The 24,879-nt window shown below is 40.1% G+C and overlaps 1 protein-coding gene across 3 annotated transcripts in view; it reads left to right on the forward strand.

The window, feature by feature from the left end:
* The window catches only part of PDE9A (phosphodiesterase 9A), a 79,182-nt gene extending 57,200 nt beyond the window's left edge, over positions 1–21,982 (forward strand). For all 3 annotated transcript variants that reach the window (XM_087937666.1, XM_087937664.1, XM_087937665.1), the window contains 8 exons: positions 8,116–8,220; positions 11,200–11,282; positions 14,892–15,048; positions 16,778–16,891; positions 17,741–17,845; positions 19,275–19,403; positions 19,644–19,760; positions 21,835–21,982. In XM_087937666.1, the coding sequence (XP_087793792.1) occupies positions 8,116–8,220; positions 11,200–11,282; positions 14,892–15,048; positions 16,778–16,891; positions 17,741–17,845; positions 19,275–19,403; positions 19,644–19,760; positions 21,835–21,903 (879 nt within the window). In that variant the 3' untranslated portion in view covers positions 21,904–21,982. The remainder of the gene's footprint in view (positions 1–8,115; positions 8,221–11,199; positions 11,283–14,891; positions 15,049–16,777; positions 16,892–17,740; positions 17,846–19,274; positions 19,404–19,643; positions 19,761–21,834) is intronic.
* Positions 21,983–24,879: the final 2,897 nt, after the last annotated feature.

Raw genomic sequence — 24,879 nt, forward strand, 5'->3', positions numbered from 1 at the left:
AGCAACAGTTTAAGGGTGCAGTGCTAAAATGTTCTTAGAACATAAGAACTGCCATGGTTCATCCAATACTGAACTCAATAGTATTTTGAGAACCTTTTTTAAAATGAAAAAAAATAAATTAGGTACCCAATAGAGTGTTGGGTGTTAGTTTACATGCTGCCTTTTAACTGTTTTGAATTTCATTATTAACCCTATCTCTGATTACAATATGTAGTAGCCCGTAAGTTCTTTTATTTGAGTTGCCTTCCTGTTCCATGTCCTAAATTAATTTTGTATTAATTATAAGCTCTAGTTTGATTTTTACACATGCACCCAATATACACCCAGCCCCCAAATAAGTCCTAGTTAAGTCCCCACTCACTCCATTGCACCTGGCTGCATGAGGTAGGATGAGGCGCACTGGTAAAAATAAAGCTAGGATCGAAATGTGCTTGCGTGCAATGCCCCAGCCTCCATTTCACTGTCAGAGGCTTTCAGAAAAGGCCTCTGCAGCTGAGAAACAAGCTTTGGATTGATGTGCATGGGGCCCCAGGTCTCTGTTTCACCACCAGAGGCCTTTCTGAAGGAGGCCAGGGGGTACTGCATGTGTCAATCCGGAGCTCGTTTCTTGGCTGCAGAGGCCTTTCCCAAAGGCCTCTGATTGCAAAACAGAGGTTGGGGGCACCGAGTGCAAGTGGCGGCAAGAGGCTGCAGAAGAAATGGTCCAGCAGTGGCCACACAGGCTCTTGCTGGGTGGGGCTGTCGGTGCCACCATCGTGAGATGGACAGTGGAAGACATCCCCCCAAAATAAGACCTAATGCCTGTTTTGGAAGCAAAACAATTAAACCAGGTCTTATTTTCGGGGAAGCACAATATTTCCCCAAGGTATGTGTGGATAGTATATGGTGATTATCAGAGTGTGCACAGTATGACTCGGTAAGACAACCCAGGAGCAAATATAGCACACAGGTTTGTATTTACATATAGTGGTTTTATTCCTACAAAAGCATATATACATACAAGTATTTTGATACAGGCCTTGAACAAACAGCAATCAGTAATCAACAACACCATGGAAGCACACATGGAGAGAGAGATACACCCTCACAGGGCCTCTCCTATATTACAGCCTCTTAAAGCGGTAGCAGTCAAATAACCCTGCTAACTCATTGCTACCATTGCATCATCATTACAACGTTATAGCATTACAACATTACAGCAGCTGCTCAGCTATTAAATCATCATTACCCTGACAGTAGTGCTGTATAGTGCTGTACCTCAGCCCTCAGGGAACTCCCCTCTACTAGACTCAGGTGGTGCAACTCTCATTACTGAGAAGACTCTGATCCTACAGCGTTGGACTGAGCACTTCCAATCTGTACTGAACTGCCCACCTTCCATCAACAACGAGGCGATTGATAGAATGCCCCAAGCAGATATCAATCATAGCCTGGACACAGGTGGGATTCTACCGGTTTGGGCCGGTTTGAGCGAACTGATGTTAATTTTACATCCAGTTCAGTGAACTGGTAGTTCTGAAGACCAGCTGGCCCTGCCCACCCTGCCTCTCCCCTCCCAGGAGTCCCTATGAGGCTCCCTGTCTGGCTCCCAGGTAAGTGTAGGGTAGCCTCCTGGGAGCAAAAATGGGGCACGGGGGGTCCGGTGGGGCCCCCCGCACCCCATTTTTTTCTCCCATGAAGCTCCAGGGAGGAGTTCTAGGCCAAAAATGCAGTACCCCTGCACCCCATTTTTGCTCCCAGGAGGCTCCAGGGAGGATTACTAGGCCCCATTTTGGACCTAAGAGGCCTCCCTGTAGCCTCCTGGGAGCATCCAGTATGTCTGTATTCAGTGTTTAGCCAAAAGAACATTTGGAGTTAATACAGTATTGATTACTGCCTTGGGAATGGTCTAGGTAAAGAAAACTATACAGTCTCCTAAAACTGTTGGAGCCAATCTTCTTTCTTTATTCGATATCCTCCTCTTCAAAACAAGTAAGTTGCTCTGTTTTTTCATGCCAGTGTGGTAAGTTCAGAGTGGATTTTGTAGAGAACAGCTTACCTTTAGCTCTCATTCGTTTGCTCAGTTTCAGAGCATACATTACACAATTTCCAAAGCGCAATTCAGACTATTCAGCGGTTTGCCTAGCTGCTGCTTCATTACTTCCATTGCTGTTACAACCTTTATGGAGTCCCATGGCCTTTTACATTTGACAAGCAAAAAACACAGTAAATATTTCTCACAAATATTTCCCTCTTCCACTTTGTGGTTTGATGTTTAACATACAAAATTATGTGCTGTGGCAAAATTGTGCCAAAATTCAGGAAGTTTGCAAACTTGTGTTTTTTGTTGTTAGAAGGCAACTCTTTAATTTGAAGATGGTGGTAAATTCTTGGTAATAAAATGGCAAGTAGAAAGTCTCACTTCTACTTGCCATTTAGAAAGGGTTAGAAAGAATGAGAAGATTAACATCTGCTTTGTTTCCAATCTCCGTTTCATGACTTGGTCTTCATAAAAAGTCGCTTTGGAATTGAAGCCATATATGTTAAAACAAAATTATTTCTGTTTAAGTACAAGAATGCAGAAAGTTTCAAGATTAAACCAAGGTATTTAACAGCTTTAAATATTTGGGTGTCGTACTAAGGTTTAAGTAGAAAGAGGTTCCAGCTGAAAATGTACCATGAATAGATAGAGATGCATGGTAGCTTTCTCTTTCTTTCTTTCTTTCTTTCTTTCTTTCTTTCTTTCTTTCTTTCTTTCTTTCTTTCTTTCTTTCTTTCTTTCTTTCTTTCTTTCTCTTAAAAGGAAGAAGAAAGAGGGAGGGATGGGAGAAAGAAAGAAAGGGAGGGAAGGGGGAAAGAGGGAAGGGAAAGGAAAGTGAATGAGACATGGATGGATGAAAAAAAGGATAGCATTCAGAAAGTCTAGTAATCCAAAGGATCTTGGATTGTGCAGAAATGGATAAACTCATCCTAAAGTTAAAAGGCAAGGAAGACTCAGAATATTATGCGGTATGGAAAATTCGTATGAATGGATGGACAATAGGAATAAGGAGTGTAGAGATAAGAAGATATAGAAATGTATATGAATAATTAGAAATGTATGGAATTGTGTATATGTAACAAAGATGCCTCAGTACTGTTAAAGATGATTGAGATGTGGAAAGAGAAAAAAAGTGTAATAAAAATAATAATAATGATAAAAAAGAGGGATGGATTGATGGATAGACGGAGGGAGGGAGGGAGAGAAAAAGGAGGGGAAGGAAGGACCACAAACCCTAGCACTAGACGCAGCTTCAGAGGATGCTTTGAAACAGCACAGCAATCCAGAGCTGGAAGGGACCTTGGAGGTCATCTAGTCCAACCCCCTGCTCCAAGAGCATTGTTAAAGTGAGTTTCTCTGTTTTGACCTACCCAGTCACATGACCACATAGCCATGCCCACCCAGTCATGTGACCACCTACCGTGTTTCTCACAAAATAAGGCCAGGCCTTATTTTTTTTGACACCCCAAAAAACAGCTAGGTTGTCTTTTCGGGGGTGACTTAATTCCCCCTCTTGCATCCTCGGCTGGGCGGGCGGCAACAGCTTGGATGTTGACCTCGGCGTTGTGGGGCACTTTGTATCAGGAAACCTTCCGCCACCATTGCTTTCCTTTCTCCCTGTGCACCTGCGGCATTTAGAGCAACACTGCGGCATTTGGCACAGCCATGCGCGGCCAGCCAGGGCTCCTCCCTGCAACTGGAGCCTGACGGAGACACTCGGCTTCAGGCGCTCCTGTCGCCACCTTCCCTTCGCCTTCGAAGGCAAAGCCAATTCTTTTAAAAACAATGCCCTACTACTGGTACAACAAAGACTCCCATGCCCGAGAGGGCAGCCCAACCCCACGTGGGGAGGCAAATCTCCCGGGGCCACAGTGCAGGATCGGCCCACCCCAGGAGAAGCGCCCAGCCGCCATCCCTGCCTGGCGCCAGGCAGAGCATGAAGAGCTTCACCTGGGGTGCCCAGCGCAGCTGACAGGCAGGCCCTCCTGCCCGGTGGCAGAGCTCTCACCAAGGCAGCGAGCGCCTCTCTGCCGGACCCTCCGTTCATCCCTCCAGAGCCATGAAGGCTGGGCAGAGCTGGGAAAGTGAGCCACAGGTGCACGCCCACCTGCCAAGCAAAAGAACCAGGCCGACCTGAGCTTGGCTTCCTTCCCAACTCCCTCCAGCCCGAACCTGAAGGGGCCACCGGGAGAGGCCGCCCGAGGCAGTGATAGCGCCCACCAATCCATGGACAGGGAGGCAAGGCGATGGCCTGCGCCGCATCCTCCTCCGAGCTGAGCCCCGCCAAGTGAGTGCCTCTGCCCGATGCCCATGCTGCTGCAGTGTTTGGAGCTGCCGGTGCATTTGGAGATGCGTGGGGATGGGGACCAGCTGGGCGAGGGGTGGAAAGGATGGGTGGCTTCGGGCTCTCTCTGCCAGACCCGCCGGCCAGGGAAGCAGCACTGCTGTCACCTCGCCTCCCTGTCCGCGGATGGGTGGGTGCTATCATTGCTTCGGGCAGCCTCTCCCAGTGGCCCCTTCGGGTTCAGGCTTTGAGGGACTTGGGAAGGAAGCCAAGCTCAGGTAGGCCCAGTTCTTTTGGTTGGCCACAGGTGCGCACCCGTGGCTCGCTTTCCCAGATCTGCCCAGCGCGCACGGCTCTGGCGGGATAAGCGGAGGGTACAGTGGGGAGGCATTCACTGCCTTGGCAAGAGCTCCACCGCCGGGCAGGAGGGCCCACATGTCAGCTGTGCTGGGCGCCTCAGGTGAAGTTCTTTGTGCTCTGCCTGGCGCCAGGCAGGGATGGTGGCTGGGCGCTTCTCCTGGGGTGGGCCAATCCTGTGCTGTGGCCCTGGGAGATTCGCCTCCCCATGTGGGGTTGTGCTGCCCTCTCGGTCAGGGGAGTCTTTGTCGTACCAGTAGTAGGATATCATTTTTAAAAGAATTGGCTTTGCTTTCAAAGGCAAAGGAAAGGCAGCGACAGGAGCGCCTGAAGCCAAGTGTCTCCACCGGGCTCCAGTTGCAGGGAGGAGCCCTGGCTGGCCCCGCATGGCTGCGTCAAACGCTGGCAGCACGGGGAGAAGGGAAAGCAACAGAGGAAGGTCTCCCGATACGAAGTGCCCCACCAACGCTGAGGTCAACGCAGGTAGCACCATATCTGGATATGCAACAAAAGTACTTCCTAACGGCCAACCCCCCCACCATTCCCCCCCATTTTGCATGTTTAATATAGACCTTAATTTTGGGGGAGGGGCTTAATTTGATTTTATGCCTATAAAGCATGCTGGGACTTCCTATTGGGGGAGGCCGTATTGTTGGAGAAACACGGTAGCTATGCTCATCCAGTCACATGACCACCAAGCCAGAACTGGTTGTTAAAAAAATTGAATCCCACCCCTGCCTGGACACCCCACCATCAAAGACTGAAACCCTACAGGCCATCACCCAGCTGTCCAGTGGCAAGGCCCAGGATCTAACACGATCCCAGCGGAAGTCTATAAGGATGGCAGTGCAGTGCTTGTGGACAAACTCACTCTGCTGTTTCAGTCCTTCTGGAATCAAGGATCCATTCCTCAGGAACTGAATGATGCGTCCATTATACACTTCTACAAGAGGGAAGAGAATTGACAAGCCTGCAATAATCATAGGGGAATATCACTGCTTTCCATCACAGGCAAGATCCTTGCACGAGTGTTGCTGAACTGCCTGACTGATTACCTGGAACAGAGTCTATTACCCGAGATATAGTGCAGTTTCCACAAAGAGTGTGGCACTGTGGACATGATATTTGCAGCCTGATAGCTCCAAGAGAAGTGTCAAGAGCAGAATCGTGAATTGTACACTACCTTTTGTCTTCTGACACTTTTGACACTGTCAGTCGCAAAGGTCTGTGGCATATCATGTTGAAGTTTGGGTGCCTGGACAGATTCATCCCAATTATACATCAGCTCCATGATGGCATGAGAGCTCATGTTTTGGAGGACGGAGAAGCTTCAGAGGCCTTTCCCATTACAAACAGTGTCAAACAAGATTGCAGGTTGGCACCAACTTTGTTCAGCATAATGTTTTCAGCCATGCTGTCAGACGCCTTTCAGAACAGTTCCTTGGGAGTTAGCCTGAGGTACAGGACCAATGGGAAACTGTTCAACTTCCGAAGACTCCAGGCTATCACCAAGATAAAGGAGACTGTGATACGAGACTTCCTTTTTGCTGATGACTGTGCCCTGAATGCTGGATCCGAGCAGGAAATGCAAGCCAGTGTGGATGAATTCGCAGCAGCATGCAACAACTTCGGTCTCTTCCCCAACACAAAGAAGACCAAAGTGATGCATCCCCCAGCTCCGAAAGCCCAACACTAAAAGCCCACCATCACAGTGAAGGGACAAAAGCTGCAAGCAGTGGACCAATTTGTGTACCTTGGCAGCACCCTCTCTCACGGAATGACAATTGACATCAAGGTCAACTGCAGAATCGCCAAGGCAGGCTCTGCATATGGCAGACTTCTGACCAACGTGTGAGACTGCCATGGAATAAGCCTTGCTACAAAGCTCAAAGTCTACCAACCAGTAGTGCTAACTACCATGATGTATGCCAGTGAGACTTGGACTGTATACAGGAGGCAGGCTAGGCAATTGAACCACTTCTACACGACCTGCCTCCGCAGACTTCTGAGGATCTGGTGACAGGACAAGGTGCCAGACACAGAAGTCCTCTCCAGAGCTGGCCTGCCATCAGTTCACACCCTGCTGATGAAAGTCCAGATGCTCTGGTCATGCCATGTTGCAATGATGCCAGTCCATCACATCCCTAAACAGCACCTCTATGGTGAGCTGCCTCAAGGAAAGTGATTGCAAGGGGAACAAAGGAAGTGATACAAAGACATGTTGAAAGCCTCCTTTAAATCCCTGAGCATCGACACCACCTCCTGGGAAATGCTGGTACAAGATCAATCCACTAAGGCTGCTAAACATTTGAAGACAGATAAACAACCACAGCACAAGAGAAGCGAGCACTCCACTAAGCCACAGTTGCAAATGCTACAACAATGGTGCCCACACAGGTGGCAGAACATGTTGTGCCCATATAGGCCTTACCAGCCATTTGCAGAGACACCGTGGACAGCCCACAATGTCAAGGTGCTCTTCGAACACGATGGATGAACATCATCATATGGTGGTGCTGGTCAGAGTGAATGTTCAGTTGAAAAAAGCAAAAATGGTTATCTATAAGACTGTGCTTTTGGCTTTGTTTCATAGCAGTGAGAGTTAGATATAGCAGAGAAATATAGAAGTTAACATGGCATGGGTTATTTAAGAAATGTGTGTAATAAAAGAAGAGATAGGACTAAAATGGATGAATGCGGATTAAATACAAAAGTAAAATACAAACCAAATATAACAATACAATACCAAAAAAGGGGTAGAGGGCAGGAATACAGGTTGAAGACATAGGAAAGACATAGGTGTGGTGTAGCAAATTATACTGGTATAAATTTTTGTCTGTTTTATTTTCAGCTCTTAATGGTATTCTGGTATTCTATTTCTTACTCCTTTTCTATACTATATAACGTTACTTAATCCAAAAGGGAATGGTAGAATGGGATTATATACACACTGTATATCCAGGACAATTTTGGTGACTCCAATGGTTATTATAATCATATTTTCAGTACTTGGTGATTGACCTTTTTCAGGATAATTCTGCATGTCAGCCCCTCCCAGAAATGGGAGGTTTATATTTTCCCCTTTCCACACCACTGCATTTACTTTACAAACTATAGAGATACATGCCAATATTTCCAGTATTTCTATCTGGCCAATTCTATGGCCTTGTTAAGCAGTTCTCTGACTTATACCAGAGATCAGCCGACTGTTATTCAGTAGAAATGCAATATGACCCAAATAATGAGTGGAAACAAGCCTGTATGTAGTAGTAATGCAAACAAAATATATTACTTTCTGTTTTATCTTTTTTTTAAGTACAAAGATAGATTAGTTATAAAATTGTAATATTCTAGAATCTAAAAGGAGGAAATAATGGCACCAAAGAGTTGGTTATTGGGATTTAGTGTCACATTCTTGTTTTCTTTCATCAGTTTTTCCTCTTTATTTTTATAGATGTGTATTCATGACAATTACAGAAACAATCCATTCCATAATTTTCGACACTGCTTCTGTGTTACCCAGATGATGTACAGCATGATCTCACTCTGCAATCTCCAGGTGTGTCTTTCTCTGGCTACTTTTATTCTTTCTTCAGTTTTTCTATCAGAAGAAAAACAGACTTCATAAAACATCATTAAATCCATTAAAATACTTTCCCCCCGCTACAACAGTATTTTGTTAACCTAATATTGAAAGACCTACTACAGAGTATCTTTTTACACATCTCTGGGATTTTGCTGAGAATAACTGATCCCAAGGTCACTTCAGTGTGTCACTTTTTTAACATTTAAGTGAAGAATTGAAAGGTCTAGTGAAAAGGGGATGGTTAATAACCCTGGCAGTTTCTTACTCTGCAGGAGACATAGGAAACTGCCTTATATTGCATCAGATCATTGGTCCTTCTAGGCCAATATTGTCAACACTGGTTGGCAACAGGAGTTCAAACAGGAGGCCTGTCTGAAGACTGGAGGTGCCAGGAATTCACTTTCAGATCTCCAGCCTGCAAAGCATGTTCCTTACTTCTGAGCCACAGCATTCTGATGTATAAATCAGTAATGGCTGAAGAAGAACCACAGGTTCGCACATTGCTGTTGCCCCCTATGAAATATAAACCAATTTAGATGAAACCTTGTCCTATTTTTTACATTAAAAAAAAACCAGCATGAAATTCAAACTTAAGAGAAGCTAAGCCTCTTAATACAAGTTTCTAATGACCTTCTCCCCCCACCCTTTAAAAATAAACATACTATAGCTTTAATGTGTCTTTGACTTATAGCAGAGAAAACCAAAGTATCTTGGCTTCTTCTTTCACCTAAATTCAGGGTGGCCAAAACTGCTTGAACTACTTGCACCATTCTCTTGCACCATTTCTAACACAGTACCCTCCAGATGGGTTAGGCTACAACATCCTGAATTCCTAATTTACCAACATATGTCTCAAAACTGTCAGGCTCAGAGTCCAACACTTCTGGTTTAACATTTTTATTGAGTGGTAAAATATTGTAAAATACAAAATACAAAAGTAAATATAAAAGTGGGGAAGGTTTGGAGGGGAAGAAAAGTGAGGAAAGATAAGAGAAGAAAAAGAAGCTTGACTTCCAACTCTCTCTGTTGCACTAAAATCAGGCATTTATACTAAATCACAGCTTTTTGCTTTTCATAATAATATGAACAAGCCATTTCTGTAAAGATCTATCAATCTACTTGGTAAAACCCAAAATCAAAGTTTCATTATTTTCCACTTCAAGCACTAAGTTCAGAAGTGGTCTCTAAGTGGAAACAAATATACTTATGTTCTTTTCTTTAATCAAAGTAGTCAATTTTGCCATTTCAGCCAACTCCATCAACTTCTGCAACCATTCGTCCATAGTAGGAATTGAAGTGTCCTTCCATTTTTGTGCAAACAATAGTCTTGCTGCTGTCAACATATATAATAACAAAGTTCCGATTTTTTTCTCGAGTTCTTTCTCCATTAGGCCCAAAAGGAAAAATTCTGGTTTCATTTTTATCTCCATTTTTAAGATTTTCTCTATTAAAATATGAATCATACTCCAAAAATTTTTCCTTTATCACAAGTCCATCATTGATGATAGAAAGTCCCTTCTTTACTTCTTTCTTTACTTCCAACATTTATTTAACATTCCTTTTTACAGCCATTTCCCGTTGGGAGGGGGACTTGCAGAAGCCAAGCAAGGGGAAGCGGAAGGCAGGCAGCAATGGCTGGTCTGGCGGGCGGGCAAAAGCAGGCTGCAGGCAGCAATGTTGCACATGTGCAATAAGGACTGACTGGGCAGGGAGGGAAGGGGAGGGCAGGGCCAGCCAGTGGTGCGATTTGCCGGTTCTCTGAACTGCGCAGAATCATAACAACCAGTTCTACCGAACCCGTCCGAACCAGTAGAATCCCACCCCTGGGCACAATGGTTAGAATGCAGTACTGCAGGCTACTTCTGCCAGCTGCCTGCAATTTGGCAGTTCAAATCTCACCAGGCTCAAGGTTGACTCAGACTTCCATCCTTCCATGGTTGATAAAATGAGAACCCAGATAGTTGGGGGAAATACACTGACTCTGTAAATCCCTTAAAGGGGGCTGAAAAGCACTGTGAAGTGGTATATAAGTTTAAGTTTATCATTGCACTTAGATATATTTAATTAGTAACACAATTGTTAAATGAATCGGGCTTCTTCATTGACTTTACTTATCAGAAATTCGCAAAAGGTGATCACATGATCCCTGGACACTGCAACAGTCATAAATATGAGCTACTTGCCAAGCATCTAAATCAGTGGTGCGCTTCAAATTTAGAGGATAAAAGTGAGTATGGGAGCCCGCCCAGGTGGGCGGGTGGGCCCAACAGCAGAGCAGCGGAGAGAATTGGTTTGGTCTCCACTGCTCATCGCTACTACCGGCTCTGCAAAACCGGGCTGAACCAGTAGAATACCACCACTGAGTGTGAAAAATAGTCCTAAGTCACTTTTTTCCATGCTGTTGTCACTTCGAACAGTCACTATATAAGCTGTTGTAAGTTGAGGACTATTAAATGTAAGTTGAGGACTATTAAATGTTACCCCAAATATGTAGAATTCACATTTTCATACAGAAGTTAATTGTGTCCATTATATTTGTGGGCATAGATTTGCAACTTGAGTGGCCAATACAAGAACAATTGTGTTATCAGATGAGACTTTTGTCACACAGGTGCTGTGTTTTATTCATTGAATTTAATTAATTTAATCCAAATGTTCTTTTTTCCCAGTTGCAACACTTCCATATTTTCCCATGACTTTTTTCTCGCAGATCCAACATTTCCTCTCCATCCTGTTGTTAATTATACATCACTGCCAGACTTAGATGATTAGCTAGACTGTTGTGCTAGAAAAAAACTTGCTACAGTAAATGTAGCCACTAAGTGTTGACTTAACTTTGTTTTATGTTATTTCCCTGATACTTAAGTGTGCTTCTGATGTTGTAAAAGCTACATTATGCAAATAATGTACAAAGAAATTATACAACTGTATTTTCTCCCTTTTCTCTTTTAGGCAAAGATTTCCCAAATAGATATCTTAATGCTAATGACAGCATCAGTGTGTCATGATCTGGATCACCCAGGATATAATAACACGTATGTATTCTTTTGGAAGAGAGTTAAAGGAGTATAGCATCTGCTTAGGGAAATGGAATACAATTGAAAGTTTAGCATGTTAAACATGGATCTATGACAATTCATTGCATCTAACTCACCACAGCCAATTTGTCACAGTCGACTTGCTGTGACCAAGTCACCACAGGATGACTTACCGTGGCCAACTCATCGTGGGACCACGCACTGCAGGACAAGAGTTACACAAATATCAAAGAAATGGTGGAATGGAATCATTAAAGAAAAGATGAAAAAGGAGGGACAGAATGAAATGTGAATGACAAAATTTAAAATATTTTTAAATTTATTTTAAATAATTAAATTGAATTGTTAAATTGTCCTGCAGCAAGTTATCCTATGGTAAGTTGGCCATGATGAGTTGTCCCACATCGAGTTGGCCAGGGTGAGTTGGTTGTAGCAAGTTGGCTGCGGCGAATTGGCTGTGCAATCTTATGCAACATATTTTTGCAGGAATTCCACCATAAGATCTTCCACCCAATTCCTGAGGATGCTGGCCCAAGACATTAGTGTTCTGACTTGGCCTTCACAGAAGCAAGAAACAGATCCCTCGCAAAGAAAAACCCCTCTTTATTTACATCTTGGGAATTTATTTTCTTTTCTTTTTGATTTGATTTGATTTGTCAATCGCTTACAAATTATAGGTATAAGTATAAACATGAATAAGAATACCGGAAATAGGTACGAATAAATGGGGACAACAGGACAGGATGGTAGGCATGATTGTGCACTTATGCATGCCCTTAATTAATTAATTGCATTTACCAACAGAAAGTCCAGGCAAGAGTTCTGCAAGGAGTTAACTGAAGCAATAGTCCTTATCAGCTCATTATGATAAATGCAAGGCTGTGAACTCCCAGTCAGAAAGCTGCAAATTAAGTCAGAGAAATAGACAAACTCAGTTCTGGCAAGGCAGTCTTCACTGCATGAAACACACCAGGAGTAAACTTTGTAGAAATGCGAGCAGTTGTCTGCTACAACCAAACCACTCCCTTTTCCTCCTATTTATACCCAGCCAGGGAGGGGCCATTTAGCATCCACATTTGTTTTGCTTCTCGAGCCAACTCATTGTCCTCTCCTATTTGCTCTGCATATATGCACATCTAGAACAGGCCCCAGCTATTCCTCTTCCTCACTCATCTCTGACTCCAAAGCTGCCTCTCAGGCTGGGAAATGCCAGACAGCCTTGACTCTATCTCTGTGTCTGATGCTGAGCATATACAGAGCCTTCCCCAGGCTCCAGAACTGGCCCAAGTTTTTCCTCAACCTCCAGGTCTGCTGCCAGCAGAGCTGGCAGGCCACAACAAATAGTGGAATAGAAAATGCACTGCCTAAATTGAAATGAATAATACTAAAGGTTGTACGTATTATTTTGGCATCAGGGTAAAGAAAAAAAATTAAAATAAAAAATCCTTTCACCTTGCTTTACAAAAATATACACTAAAGTGTGCTCTTTCATTATCTTCCTGTAGTACATGGTGCCTATGAAACTTACGCCATTCAGCTGGTAAATATATACAGGATATTAATTTCAGGCTATTTACATTAAGGTAAAGTAAAGGTTCCCCTTGCGCATACGTGCTACTTGTTTCTGGCGGGCAGTGCTGATCTCCATTACAAAGCCAAAGAGCCAGTGCTGTCCAAAGATGTCTCCTTGGTCATGTGGCCAGCATGACTAAACACTGAAGATGCACAGAATGCTGTTACCTTCCCACCAAAGTGGTCCCTATTTTTCTATTTGCATTTTTACATGCTTTCGAACTGCTAGGTTGGCAGAAACTGGGACAAATAACAGGAGCTCACTACATTACGCGGCGCTAGGGATTCAAACTGCTGAACTGCCGACCTTTCTGATCGACAAGCTCAGTGTCTTAACCACTGAGCCACCCCATCCCTACATTACATTAGCAGGATATAGTAATCTGCTGAAGTGTAAGAATTAAGCAAATTAGAGTAGCCACTAATATATCTTTTGAAAGAGGAAGTTAATCAAACCTCAGATGGGAGCACATGGCAAAATCAGGATTTTTTTTTATAATATGCATACATTTTATTAAATCTGGGAAAAATAAATGTGATTTACTTTGGCCCTTGGCTTCAAATATGTTTTTAAAGCTATCTGGTAATGTATTTGTAGAAGTATGTGTCACTCTATATGTACAAGTAAAAAATGTATTTTAAGAAACAATCTTGAAGGAAGGAAGTAATATCTTATAATTGATTTGCGTTACTAAAGCATCCAGAACAGACAACGCATGATGACTGTATCTTTGGGCATGTATCTTTACAGAATTATAAAGATTAATAACAAAAATGTTAATGCATACACTTTTGTAAATAAATGGCATTGAAATGGCTGATTGGATTGTAAAAAAAAACCATGAACGAGCATTGCAAAAATGAAATCAAACACTGTAGCTTCCAAATTAGCTATATATTTAATGGGTAAGGGTATTGAAAGTGTACTGTAAAGATTTTGCCTCCCAACTGCAACAGCAGCAGAATTAAATTGCGAGAAGTGAAAAAATGGCATTTGGACAAAAGGCAACAACCTGAGCTTAAAAGGAAATTGTATCAGAAGGTGAATATTAGTGAATGGCGAGTACCACATTTCTACTTCCATGTGATTCCATGAATCTTTCTGAGAAACATTGATTCCTAGGACATATCTTGGCACTATATATGATTTATTGGCTTATGGTTATGTCCTGTATCTCTTTTTTTTCCTTGAAAAAGATTGTAGGATTTTTTTAAATAAATAAATAAATCTTACTTCAAGACAGATCTGAAACAGATGTAACACTAAAGCCCATTATAACTGACTGCCCACTGAATCTTTGTTTCTCTTCTCATATTGGTCCTTTCCTCTGGGTATATTGTTTTAAAAGCTATCAAAAACTCAAAGGTAGAAAACTAAAAGCTTAAAATAAAGAATATGTATTGGAATAAATAGTTACATAAATAAATGCTATAGTTCAAGATCTAAGGCAAAGCAAATTCCCAACATAAAAGAATAAAAGTATATACCTGCATGCACAGGCACTCCGATACACATAGGTAAAACTTGGCTATTTTTGCTGCAGATTTACCTTCGCCGGATTTAGTTTAATCAGCAGTTTCCTATTTGCAGTCATAACTGCTGTAGCAGTACAGTATGCAAAACTGCACTTCAAACATTTGTCTACCTCTTTGTTAGATCCTATTTCTAACTCTGTGATTCGAATTCAAACCTGATATGTACAGAAAAACAGTTAAGACTATATGGCTTTCCTGCTTCCCTTCTTTCGCTGCATCCATCAATATTACCTCCAAAGTTTTTCTTAAGAGCAGTCACAAAAACCAAGGGTGCTGTGGTGATCTGGAATGGAGAGCAGAAGAGAGGAAATCCATGAAAGCATATGCCGCATGAGATGTATTAAGTTTTAAGATGGTTTTTTCCCCCTATCTTATTTTCACATTCTGTTTTCTACATTTCACCTGGAATTTATTATTTTCCTAGTTCTTTATTTTTGATTTCATTGTAGAAATAAACTAATTTAGCACATTTTTGTTTATGCCTTTGGTTTATTTCAGGTACCAGATCAATGCACGAACTGAGCTAGCTGTGCGCTACAATGATATTTCCCCGCTAGAGAATCATCACTGTGCAGTGGCTTTCCAGATCCTTGCACAGCCAGAATGCAACATTTTATCCAATCTTGATAAGGAACAGTTCAAACGGATCAGACAGGTATGGGTTCAAAGGTAGAGGTTCACAGAGAATTGCAACTGAACTCAGCTGGCTTGTCTCAGGATTAAGAAGACTATGCCCTTCAAAGTTATATTTAACTATAATGCTCTAAACTTCTATTGGCCAGGCTTGATATCTGTGATGATATGAGAGCTGAAGAAGCTTCTTGGATGAGAAATGAAATGTCTTCAAAGCAAAACAAGAAAGTCCAATTGCCTCTTGAAAAAGCACCTTTGGGATGGCCATGCATGTTAGAAATACAAGTATATGGATGGCCAGAGATTCCCCAAATGTTATTTCCATGGGTTGAAAATTTGAGAGTTTAACATCTGAGCCTATTTTACTGAAATGTCTCACATGCTCTCTGAAACATATGAAACAGAAAGAGGTCTAGATTTCTGAGCATGCTAAGAGTATGCTAAAAAGTTTTAAGTGTCTAGAGCTAGAAGATAAAACCTAGCAAGAAAGCCAGTTTGGTTTAATGGTTAAGATATCTAGAAAGTGGTAGACCATGAGTTCTAGACCTGTCTTAGCATGAAAGCCAGCTGGGTGCTTTTGGGCCAGTCATTCTATCTCAGCTCAAACTACCATCACCACCCAGTCACCCCAGGGTTGTTATAGGAAAAATAGGAGAGGTTAGTGAAGGTTCATTCTCCAAGCTTGTGGATTGGTTTGGAGAATGAACCTTCACCCTCATCCTATACTGAGCTATAGATATTTGCCACTATTGCAAAGGAAAATAGTGCGATGAACATGTTCGCCACCCTGAGTTACTGGTAAAAATAATAATCAGGGGATGGTACAGATCCTGGTGATTAAGAGCAGGTGGAATAAAATAAAATAAAATAATATTCTCCTAGGAAACCTTGATAGCCAGCATCTCTCATCTGAGAAATTCAATAGAAGCATCATCAGCAGTCAAACCTAATGAAATAAGTACCTCATAGACAAGCTGGTGCCTTTAAATTAGATTAGATACAATACACATCGTTGTTAGTTATCATAATAGGAATAATTCTTAGTAGTAATTTAACACAACTAGGAAATGATGCCAGTTTGGTGAAGGATATTGCAGATATATTTGGAAAAATATTATAGTTTTTATGTTATAACGTGTTAATATATTTATCTGGTTTTATTGCAAGTTTTGTTTTTTTTTTGTAAAAGTGCTAAAGAAATGCTAAAGAGAAGATGTATAACATAGCACAGTATAACATAACACACATTAGTAAAAAAAAAATCACATTATGCTTTAAACCACAAAACAATGTAAAAAAACATGTTATGCTATACAGATCCTTGATATTTTGTTAAAGCAGGTCTCAGTTCATGCAAGAGCACCCAAGTCAGATCAACCCTCCTGCCATGTAGAAAAGGAGGAAAAATACACCTACATGTTTCCCCTTGTGTGGCTAATAGAAGTTTCAAGATATTTGTACTTAACATCATGATTATACATCTGATCCAAATTTGCCTTCCATAGCTTATAAAAAAAGATAAATAGCTCATTTAGATAAAAATAATGTGCTCATAGCTCATTAAAAAAACTCCTAGCATAGAGTTTCAGCAAACTTCTGTTCTATGTTTTTCCTCAAAATTGCTTCCTTCTTCAGAATATGTCATGTCCAAAAAATGGGAAAATTGAACAAAGGGTGATAATTATGGAAAGTTAGAATAGGTCTACTTCAAGAAGCATAAACTGTTTCTTCTTTTTTCTTAAACAATATAGGGGATAATTACATTAATCCTAGCAACAGACATGGCACGGCATGCTGAAATACTGGATTCTTTCAAAGAAACCGTAGATGAGTTTGCCTATTCAAATGAGGAACATGTAACTCAGGTAAGATGCTTTTCTTTATTTATTTACATTTAGCTTTTATTTAGATGGAAAGGATTCTACAACTTGACTTAAAGATCAATAAAAAGAGACAATCTTGCTTTCAGGATTGGGCAACCTGACAATCTTTTTGCATTCCTGGAACCTCCATGCATCCAAAAACCCCAGCCTTGTGGTTTTTTTATCATCTAAAGATGGAAAAATGCATTAAAAAATGCTAGTAAGCCTTAAAACTGAGCTTTTCCATGAATTATTTATAGCATCCATGGAATAGCTTGGCAACCACAGTTCCCATGAAGGTGACCTTGTCTCATTCTGGGCCAGGAATAGTAATATAACTATTTCAGAGCAATCCTACCTATGTGTAGGGAATCTGTGACCCTTCAGATGATTCTGAACCACAGCTTCCCACAGCCCAACATTGGCTATGCTTATTTAAACTTCTGGGAGTTATAGTAGTGAAACCTCTGGTAGACCATAGAGTTTCCATTTATTGTCCATGTTCAAATGCTGAACTTCATATCACCATTTTGTTGAACATCAGTTTTTATCATTTTAACTTTCCACAGTGAACAAGAAAGCAGATTAGTTGAGGACAGGCTGCCTTGGCTTGGTGGATATGTAAAAATGTGCTTTTACTCTCTACAATTAAATGGAGGTGCAGTCAACCAGAACAAAATCTGATTTGGGGGGCTCTCCTGTTATACAGGGATCATTAGAGAGAGCCCATTGTTTCAAAGAAATCTTATTGGATCTACTATAATTTCATTGCTGACTTTCCACAACAAAGTGGAAGAAATACTGGCAGATAAAATAAAGATCTCACATTGTAAACTGTTTTGCGGTTTTCAGTTGAAGATGATATTGATCAAGTGCTGCGATATCTCCAATGAAGTTCGCCCAATGGAAATAGCAGAACCATGGGTGGATTGCTTATTGGAAGAATATTTTATGCAGGTAAAAAGATACACGGTTATCACCATAATGATTTATATTTTTAAATTCCACCTGAAGTCTATTCAGTAACAATGCTGCCATGCTAGAATCACAGGACTGGTTCTGTTATAAAGCATAATGAGAGTGGGAGTAGATACCAGGAAAGTGGAATAGCGGCAAGGGCAATCCCCACATAATCTCCCTTTCACATAAGGATCTGCAAGCTCAATTTATCTTTCCCATTATACCAAAATTTAGCTAGCTTCCTTCTACGGGAGACAATAGATGTTATGATCTGGTTATTGTTACACTAAGATTCAGCAGCCAAGCCGGTTGCCTTCTGCACCTGGATGATGGAGTGGGAAGTTTGGGACACCATTTTGTGTCCATTTAGTTTTTACTAGAAAAATATGTTGGACTGACTCTGTGGGTACACTATATTGAAAAAATACTCTCAGTAAGATTTCGGTCTAGCTGCACATTGCTGCAGTTTGCAAACTAGAAAGATGATAATAGTCAGACAGTGTAAATATTAATGGAAAGCTGCTTGCTCTCTCTTGACAATTGTTTCTGCCAGTCAGCTCAGCATATAAAAAAATTGAAACTCAAGCAGGTCAGACTTGAGGCAATAGAAAGCACAGCTAACGAAGCCTAGGTGGGTCAAGTGGTAGGTGCTGAATTACATAACTAAGCCTGTAATCAGTGAAATAATGCTAAGAGAAAGAAAGGAGAGGAAAGTCTGGTAGTTTTTAATAGAATAGTCAAGTTAGTTCTGAAAGATCACTTTACTAGCCCTCTTTTGGAGGCCAATAACCTTGTTTCAGATTAATTGATTTTATACATTTATATTACAGTATGTATAAATGTTTGTGTGTTTGTAGACAGACATTTATACATACTGTAATATAAATGTATAAAACCAGAAAAGAATAGCAGCTCAGGAGAGATTATATCTTCTTTCAATTAATCTGCATCACCTGTATATTTATTCACAGTACTTTTGATGTGGACTTAATTCCTACCTTTTATTTTGAAGGGGAAAAAAACTGATGCAGGGACTGATTTAGTATCTGTCTGTCATTTAGAAGTAGGAAGACATCAGTCTCCTATTTAAAAAAAAAAATCCAGACCCACATGAGTAAGAGTCAGAGATGATTCCAGTGGGAAAATGATGCATCCGTAGGAAAGGGTTAGGTCACTCTTCTCTACATTATACTGCTCCATCCGGATGTGAGAGGTGGACATTTCAAAGATATTTATGACACAGTGATCAGTTGGGACTCTTGTTCTGAAACTATTTATAATTCGTCTCTGGTTGAGCAGCGATTAGGAAATCCTGCCTGGGCTAAAAGGCAGGTTACATAAATTGCATTAGATATATAACTAAAATGTATAAATGATATGGATTGTATATTAACATTCCTATGATACATTGCTATATTTGTTGTAGAGTGACCGGGAAAAGTCTGAAGGCCTTCCAGTGGCACCTTTTATGGACCGAGACAAAGTAACCAAACCATCAGCACAGATTGGCTTCCTCAAATTTGTTCTTATTCCAATGTTTGAAACTGTAGCAAGGGTAAGGGACTTGGAATATATAATGAAACTCCATTTGACCAACTAAAATGGTGCCCTCATTTAAAAGGACAACTTATATATATTTTTTAATTAATATTTTTTTCTCAGGCTTTTATAAAATATAGGTGTCCATTTCCCAGGGTCCTACTCCCAATCCTTCTCTATCGTAAACAATATAATGTTAGAATATTTTTTAAAATCAATAATAACACTGTTCACTTTTCTTTCTCCATTATGTTAGCTTTTTCCAGAAGTTGAAGAAGTGATGCTCCAGCCACTTTGGGAATCCAGAGATCGCTATGAGGAGCTGAAACAAATAGATGATGCTATGAAAGAAATCAGGACAGCACCTTCTCAGGTATTGCTTTATCTTATTTGTATTCCACTTCTTTTCTAACCAGTCCGCCTGCACATAAAACATTTTCTTGAAAAAATTTCTGAAGTGTTTCTCTGACTCATTCTTCAAAAAAGTAGGTCACTTTGCTTTTCCAAACATTATTCAACCAGTGTATGTATGCATGCATGTATGTATGTATTTATTTATTGTGTGTGTGTATGTATATAATGAAATCTTATTAGATCTTGCCATGCCTATCTCATGAGTTTCTGATGAGCTTTGACCATTATTTAATTAGACATCTGGTTCTTAATGCAAGATCACATGAAGCTGAGTTATTATCTGTCGGCCAATTAATAATTTCAATGTATTTGGTAGCTCACCTAATGACCAGGGGTGGGATTCTACCAGTTCGCACCTATTCTCTAGAACCGGTTGTTAACTTTCTAAGCAGTTCAGAGAACCGGTTGTTAGAAGAAATTACTGGCCTAATCCTGTAAGGAAGGCAGGAAGGAAACATTCTGGTGTTGCTTACAGAAACTGCCTCTCCTTTAACCCTTATTACGTTCTTGGCAGGACAAGACTTCCTGTCTCAGGAACTTCTCTGGAGTTTTTTTCCCCTCCTTTGCTGGTACTTTGCTTGTGTGGAGTGACCATTCAAAGTTACAATGGCACTGAAAAAAGTGACTTATGACCGTTTTTCACACTTACGACTGTTGCAGCATCTCCACAGTCATGAGAGGCTGGGCAAAGAGATGGGTGCCTCAATGCGAGTGATGTTGAGTTGGCCACACCCAGCAGTCACATGACCAGCAAGCCATGCCCACCAACTAAGCCACACCCACAGAACCGGTTGTTAAAAATTTGAATCCCACCCCTGCTAATGACAATTACATAAATTCAGAGTTCAGCAGTCAGTATATCTCCCTTGAGTCAAGCTCACATCTAGCTGACTGAATGGGCATGTCCATTCTGTATTCTTGCCATTGCTCTCCTGTTTTTTTGATTTCCCAGTCTACTTTGCAGTCTTGGCCTTTATATTCAAATTTATTCCATTCCTAAAATTCACATTTCTTCTTGGCTTTGAAGCAAAATTCTATTTTAAAAAACCTTATTATCTACATTCTGTTTGCTAAGGACATGAATGATATCAACTGTGCAACATGTATGATTTATTTTTGTTTCTATGTGCTGATCTGTGTGGGACACAGTGGCTAATATCTAGAAGGTCTATTGTTTGTCCACTGGAGGTTAGTTTAAATGACAGCTACAGTTCCCAAGAATCAAATTTTATGTTGTGCAACAGAAAGCTGAGCAGGCTCCAGGCTTCCTCCCAATAGTTGATTTTAACTGGCTGCTCCTTCAAACTGAGTAATGAAACAATGGAAACACTAACATAAAGTAGATTTCTGTGATGACCAGTGAAGCCAGCCTACTAATCAAGTAGGCTTGCAGAAGTTATATCCCACTTCTACCAGAACACTTGAAAGGCAGTATTTTGCTTAGGTAGCTAAAAATTCTTAGCAGGAAAATAAAATAAAGGCAAAATATTTTTCTACAATATTGTACAGGGCAACATACATGGTCTTTCCAACCTGTTGTTGTAAGACTTTGGAACTCTTGCTAATAAAATCAGGCTATTCTGTCTGATTTTTGTTGCATTTCCTTGATTTTCAACTTTCCTAAATTTTTCTTTAACCGCTTGTTATGTTTAAGGCTGGATTTTTCTGGAAAATATTCTCCTTTTTATTTCATAAGGAAACTCCTCCTGGCAGGCTTCACAAAACTTAGGACAAAAATTTAATAAGGTTTGTAGTTCTAATTATTTAGTTACATGGCTTCTTGTCTGATTTCCTCTTATTTACCTAAGCAGTTATTGAAGATTTAAAAAATTAAAATCATGCTATTCTCAAAGCAGTTCATTAAAAAAAATATCCCCCACATGAAAATGTACTTGTGTTTTGGGGCACTTTAGCCTCCAATGAATAAACCACCACCTGTCGATATCTTGACAGGAAGACAAGTGTGTAAACATTCCATATTTGTGTTGTCCTTCTTTCTTTCTTTTTAATATATTTTTATTACTTACATATAGGTATATCGAACACAGTGTGACCATCCTGGCATTTCTTCCACCAGACACACCAAAGTGAAAGACAGATAACATATATACTATTTATACATTGCTAGTCTTGTACAAATATTTTTGACCAACATATTCATTCTAATACATATATAATATCGCATTTCTGATCTACTTAGCCTAGTTATTTCATGTTCCGACTCCTACCTCTTAATTCCAGCCATTAGTAATATCTGTTCCATGTGTCATAATATTCTGTCTCCCCTTTGTTTTTTAATTCTAACATTAATCTGTCCAATTCTGCACAAACTAATATCTTCTTTATTATCTCCTTTTCTGAAGGAGTATTTTCACTTTTCCATTGCTTGGCGTGTACAATTCTCGTTGCCATCAGAATGTGTAATATGGGGTATATTGACCTTTTATTATAACCATCTATTATAATTCCTAATAGAAATAGTTCTGTTTTAAATTCTATACATTATCCAGCCATTTTTTCTAACCACATCTGGATTTGTTGCCAAAATTTCCTTGCTGTATTACAATGCCATCACATGTGGCAGTATGTACCTGGTGATTTTTTACATTTCCAACATTTCAGGAATATGCTACTAAACATTTTAGCCAATCTTGTTGGAGGAAGATGCCACCTGTAAAAACTTTTATAAAAATTATCTTTTTATGATGTGTCCAATGTCAATTTCCTGTTTGATTCCCAAAGTTTTTGCCAACTATCCAACTCAGTGTTATATCCAAAGTTTTTAGCCCATACCACCATTGTCTCCTTAGCTGGTTCTTCCTCCATTTTGTAGTCTAATAAATAACATGATTGCAGGTATGATCACCACACCAATTCTACCCCTTTTTCTTTTAATTCTAATCTACTTTTCAGTTTGCCTTTTTTGTTTAATATATCTTTATATAAGACAATTTTTTCCCGTGTTTATAAGGTTTGGGTGTACCAGTGCTTCTAAGGTGGAGAGTCAGACTGCTATTTTCATATAATTTTGTTGTTTGATTTTATTTCACACTGCCAATGGTGCATTTCTTACGTAATACCTTTACAATTATTGATGTGCCATGCTTGTCCCATACCAAAGAAATTCAAACCACCCTAGTTGGATATCATGGCCCTCTAGTACTAATAATCTCCTATTCCTTAAGGTTATCTACTCTTTTACCCATGTAAGTAGTGTTGCTGTTCTTTCTAAATTGCATTTCCACTCTTGATGATTTGAGCAGACTTGGTGAAGTCACATTGAAATTTGGGTTTAGGAAAGAATTTTGTACAGAAGTAAGAAACTTTGGGAAGCTTATGGGAGAAAAAGATTATAAGCGTGCTGAAAAATGGAGTTGAAAGCTCCCTTTATCCTCTCTTCTCAAAGCAATCTTTGCAGATTATTTGAAACAATGTCAGCATTGTGAATCCAGTGATTTCCAGTTTTTAAGCAGTGTGCAATTAATCCATAGAACTCACTTCCACTAGATGTAGTGGTGGCCATTACCTAAAATATTTTAAAAGGGAGCAGGTAAGTTCCAAAATGGCAGAATATTGGATTGCTGTTAGCCATGATAGCAATAACACCACTGAATGCCAGTTGCATTCTGTTTGTGTGATCTTATAAAAATTAGGGCCCACTGCATAAAAGAAAAAGAAAGCTGGGGCAGTTGCATAATTTGACTGATCCAGTGGGGCTCTTGCAGTTTTTATAGGTATCTCTGATGTAAACATTATTCACATTTTTGCATCTATCGGTCCACTCTAAACTCACTCCAAAAAATTCAGACTAGGATAACATATAGGAGCATTGAAATCTTAATTACAATGGATGTAACCCAGTGGTGGGATTCAAATTTTTTTACTACCAGTTCTGTGAGCATGGCTTGGTGGGCATGGCAGGGGAAGGATACTGTAAAATCTCCATTCCCACCCCACTTCTCGGGGAAGGTTACTGCAAAATCCCATTCCCTCCCCACTCCACTAACCTGGTTTACAGCTCCATTCTCCTGTGCAGCCAATCAACTGGGACTTGGGAGGCAGAGAATAGATGGGGGCAGGACCAGTCAGAGGCGGTATTTGCCGGTTCTCCTAACTACTCAAAATTTCTCCAGAACTGGTTAGGACCTGCTGAATACCATCTCTGATGTAACCTATATACTAAGAATGTCTGGCCCCACCCTGGATTTTTATCTCTCTTGGTTATGAAACTCTCAGCAAGAAACTGTACATTTCTATGCAAAACATACTGTATGTTGCTTTTCTTAGCTGGAACACCTAACAGTTGGAAATAAATACAAAGCTTATAATGGCTTTGAAATTGCAGGGACTACTGAAAACTCCCCTTATCTTTTTGGACTCCACACAGTAATAATTTTATGTGTGATAATTAATAACACAGTGGTTGAACTGTTGATTTGTGAAATGACATGCTTTCAATAAATCAGTTACTTTATTTCAGTTTCAGAAGAAGAATGAAAGTTTGACATGTGAAACCAGAGAGAAATGAAAAGCAAAGCACAAAGAAAGGTTACATATCAAAATAATTTCTACTTATTCTTTGAAGGGTTCTGAATAGCAAATATTTAGTAGTCAAATCTTTGAAATATTTAAAACAGGAAATAATTGTGCTAAAAGAATACAGCCAATTTCATTACAGGCATACATACGTATCTTCCTATTATGTTATAACATTCCTTTTTGAAGTAAATAGTTTTATGCAAAGTGCAGAAAAGGCATAAACATAAAAAGTGTTTTAATAAATACATTTTAAATATAAATTTTAAAATAAATATTAAAAAAATAAATATATACTAAAGACATGGTAAGAAAAAAAGAGAAATTTATCTAAATCTACTGGTAATATAAGCCAACACCAGCTAGTACACCTTTTTATGTCTTTCTATCCTTGCAAATCATTGTTCTATCTTGCCCATGTACTGCTTTATGCGTTGCCTTTGGTTGCAATATATTCAATTTTCCTAATCAGAAATGCCTCGGGAAAAATCTCAGAATACCTTTTGTTTGGGTCAAATATTAATATAATAGAGAATCAGTAA

Source organism: Pseudonaja textilis, chromosome 7, assembly GCF_049901715.1.
Source record: "Pseudonaja textilis isolate UNSWEBS1 chromosome 7, rPseTex1.2, whole genome shotgun sequence".
In the NCBI taxonomy this organism is placed as follows: Eukaryota; Metazoa; Chordata; class Lepidosauria; order Squamata; family Elapidae; genus Pseudonaja; species Pseudonaja textilis.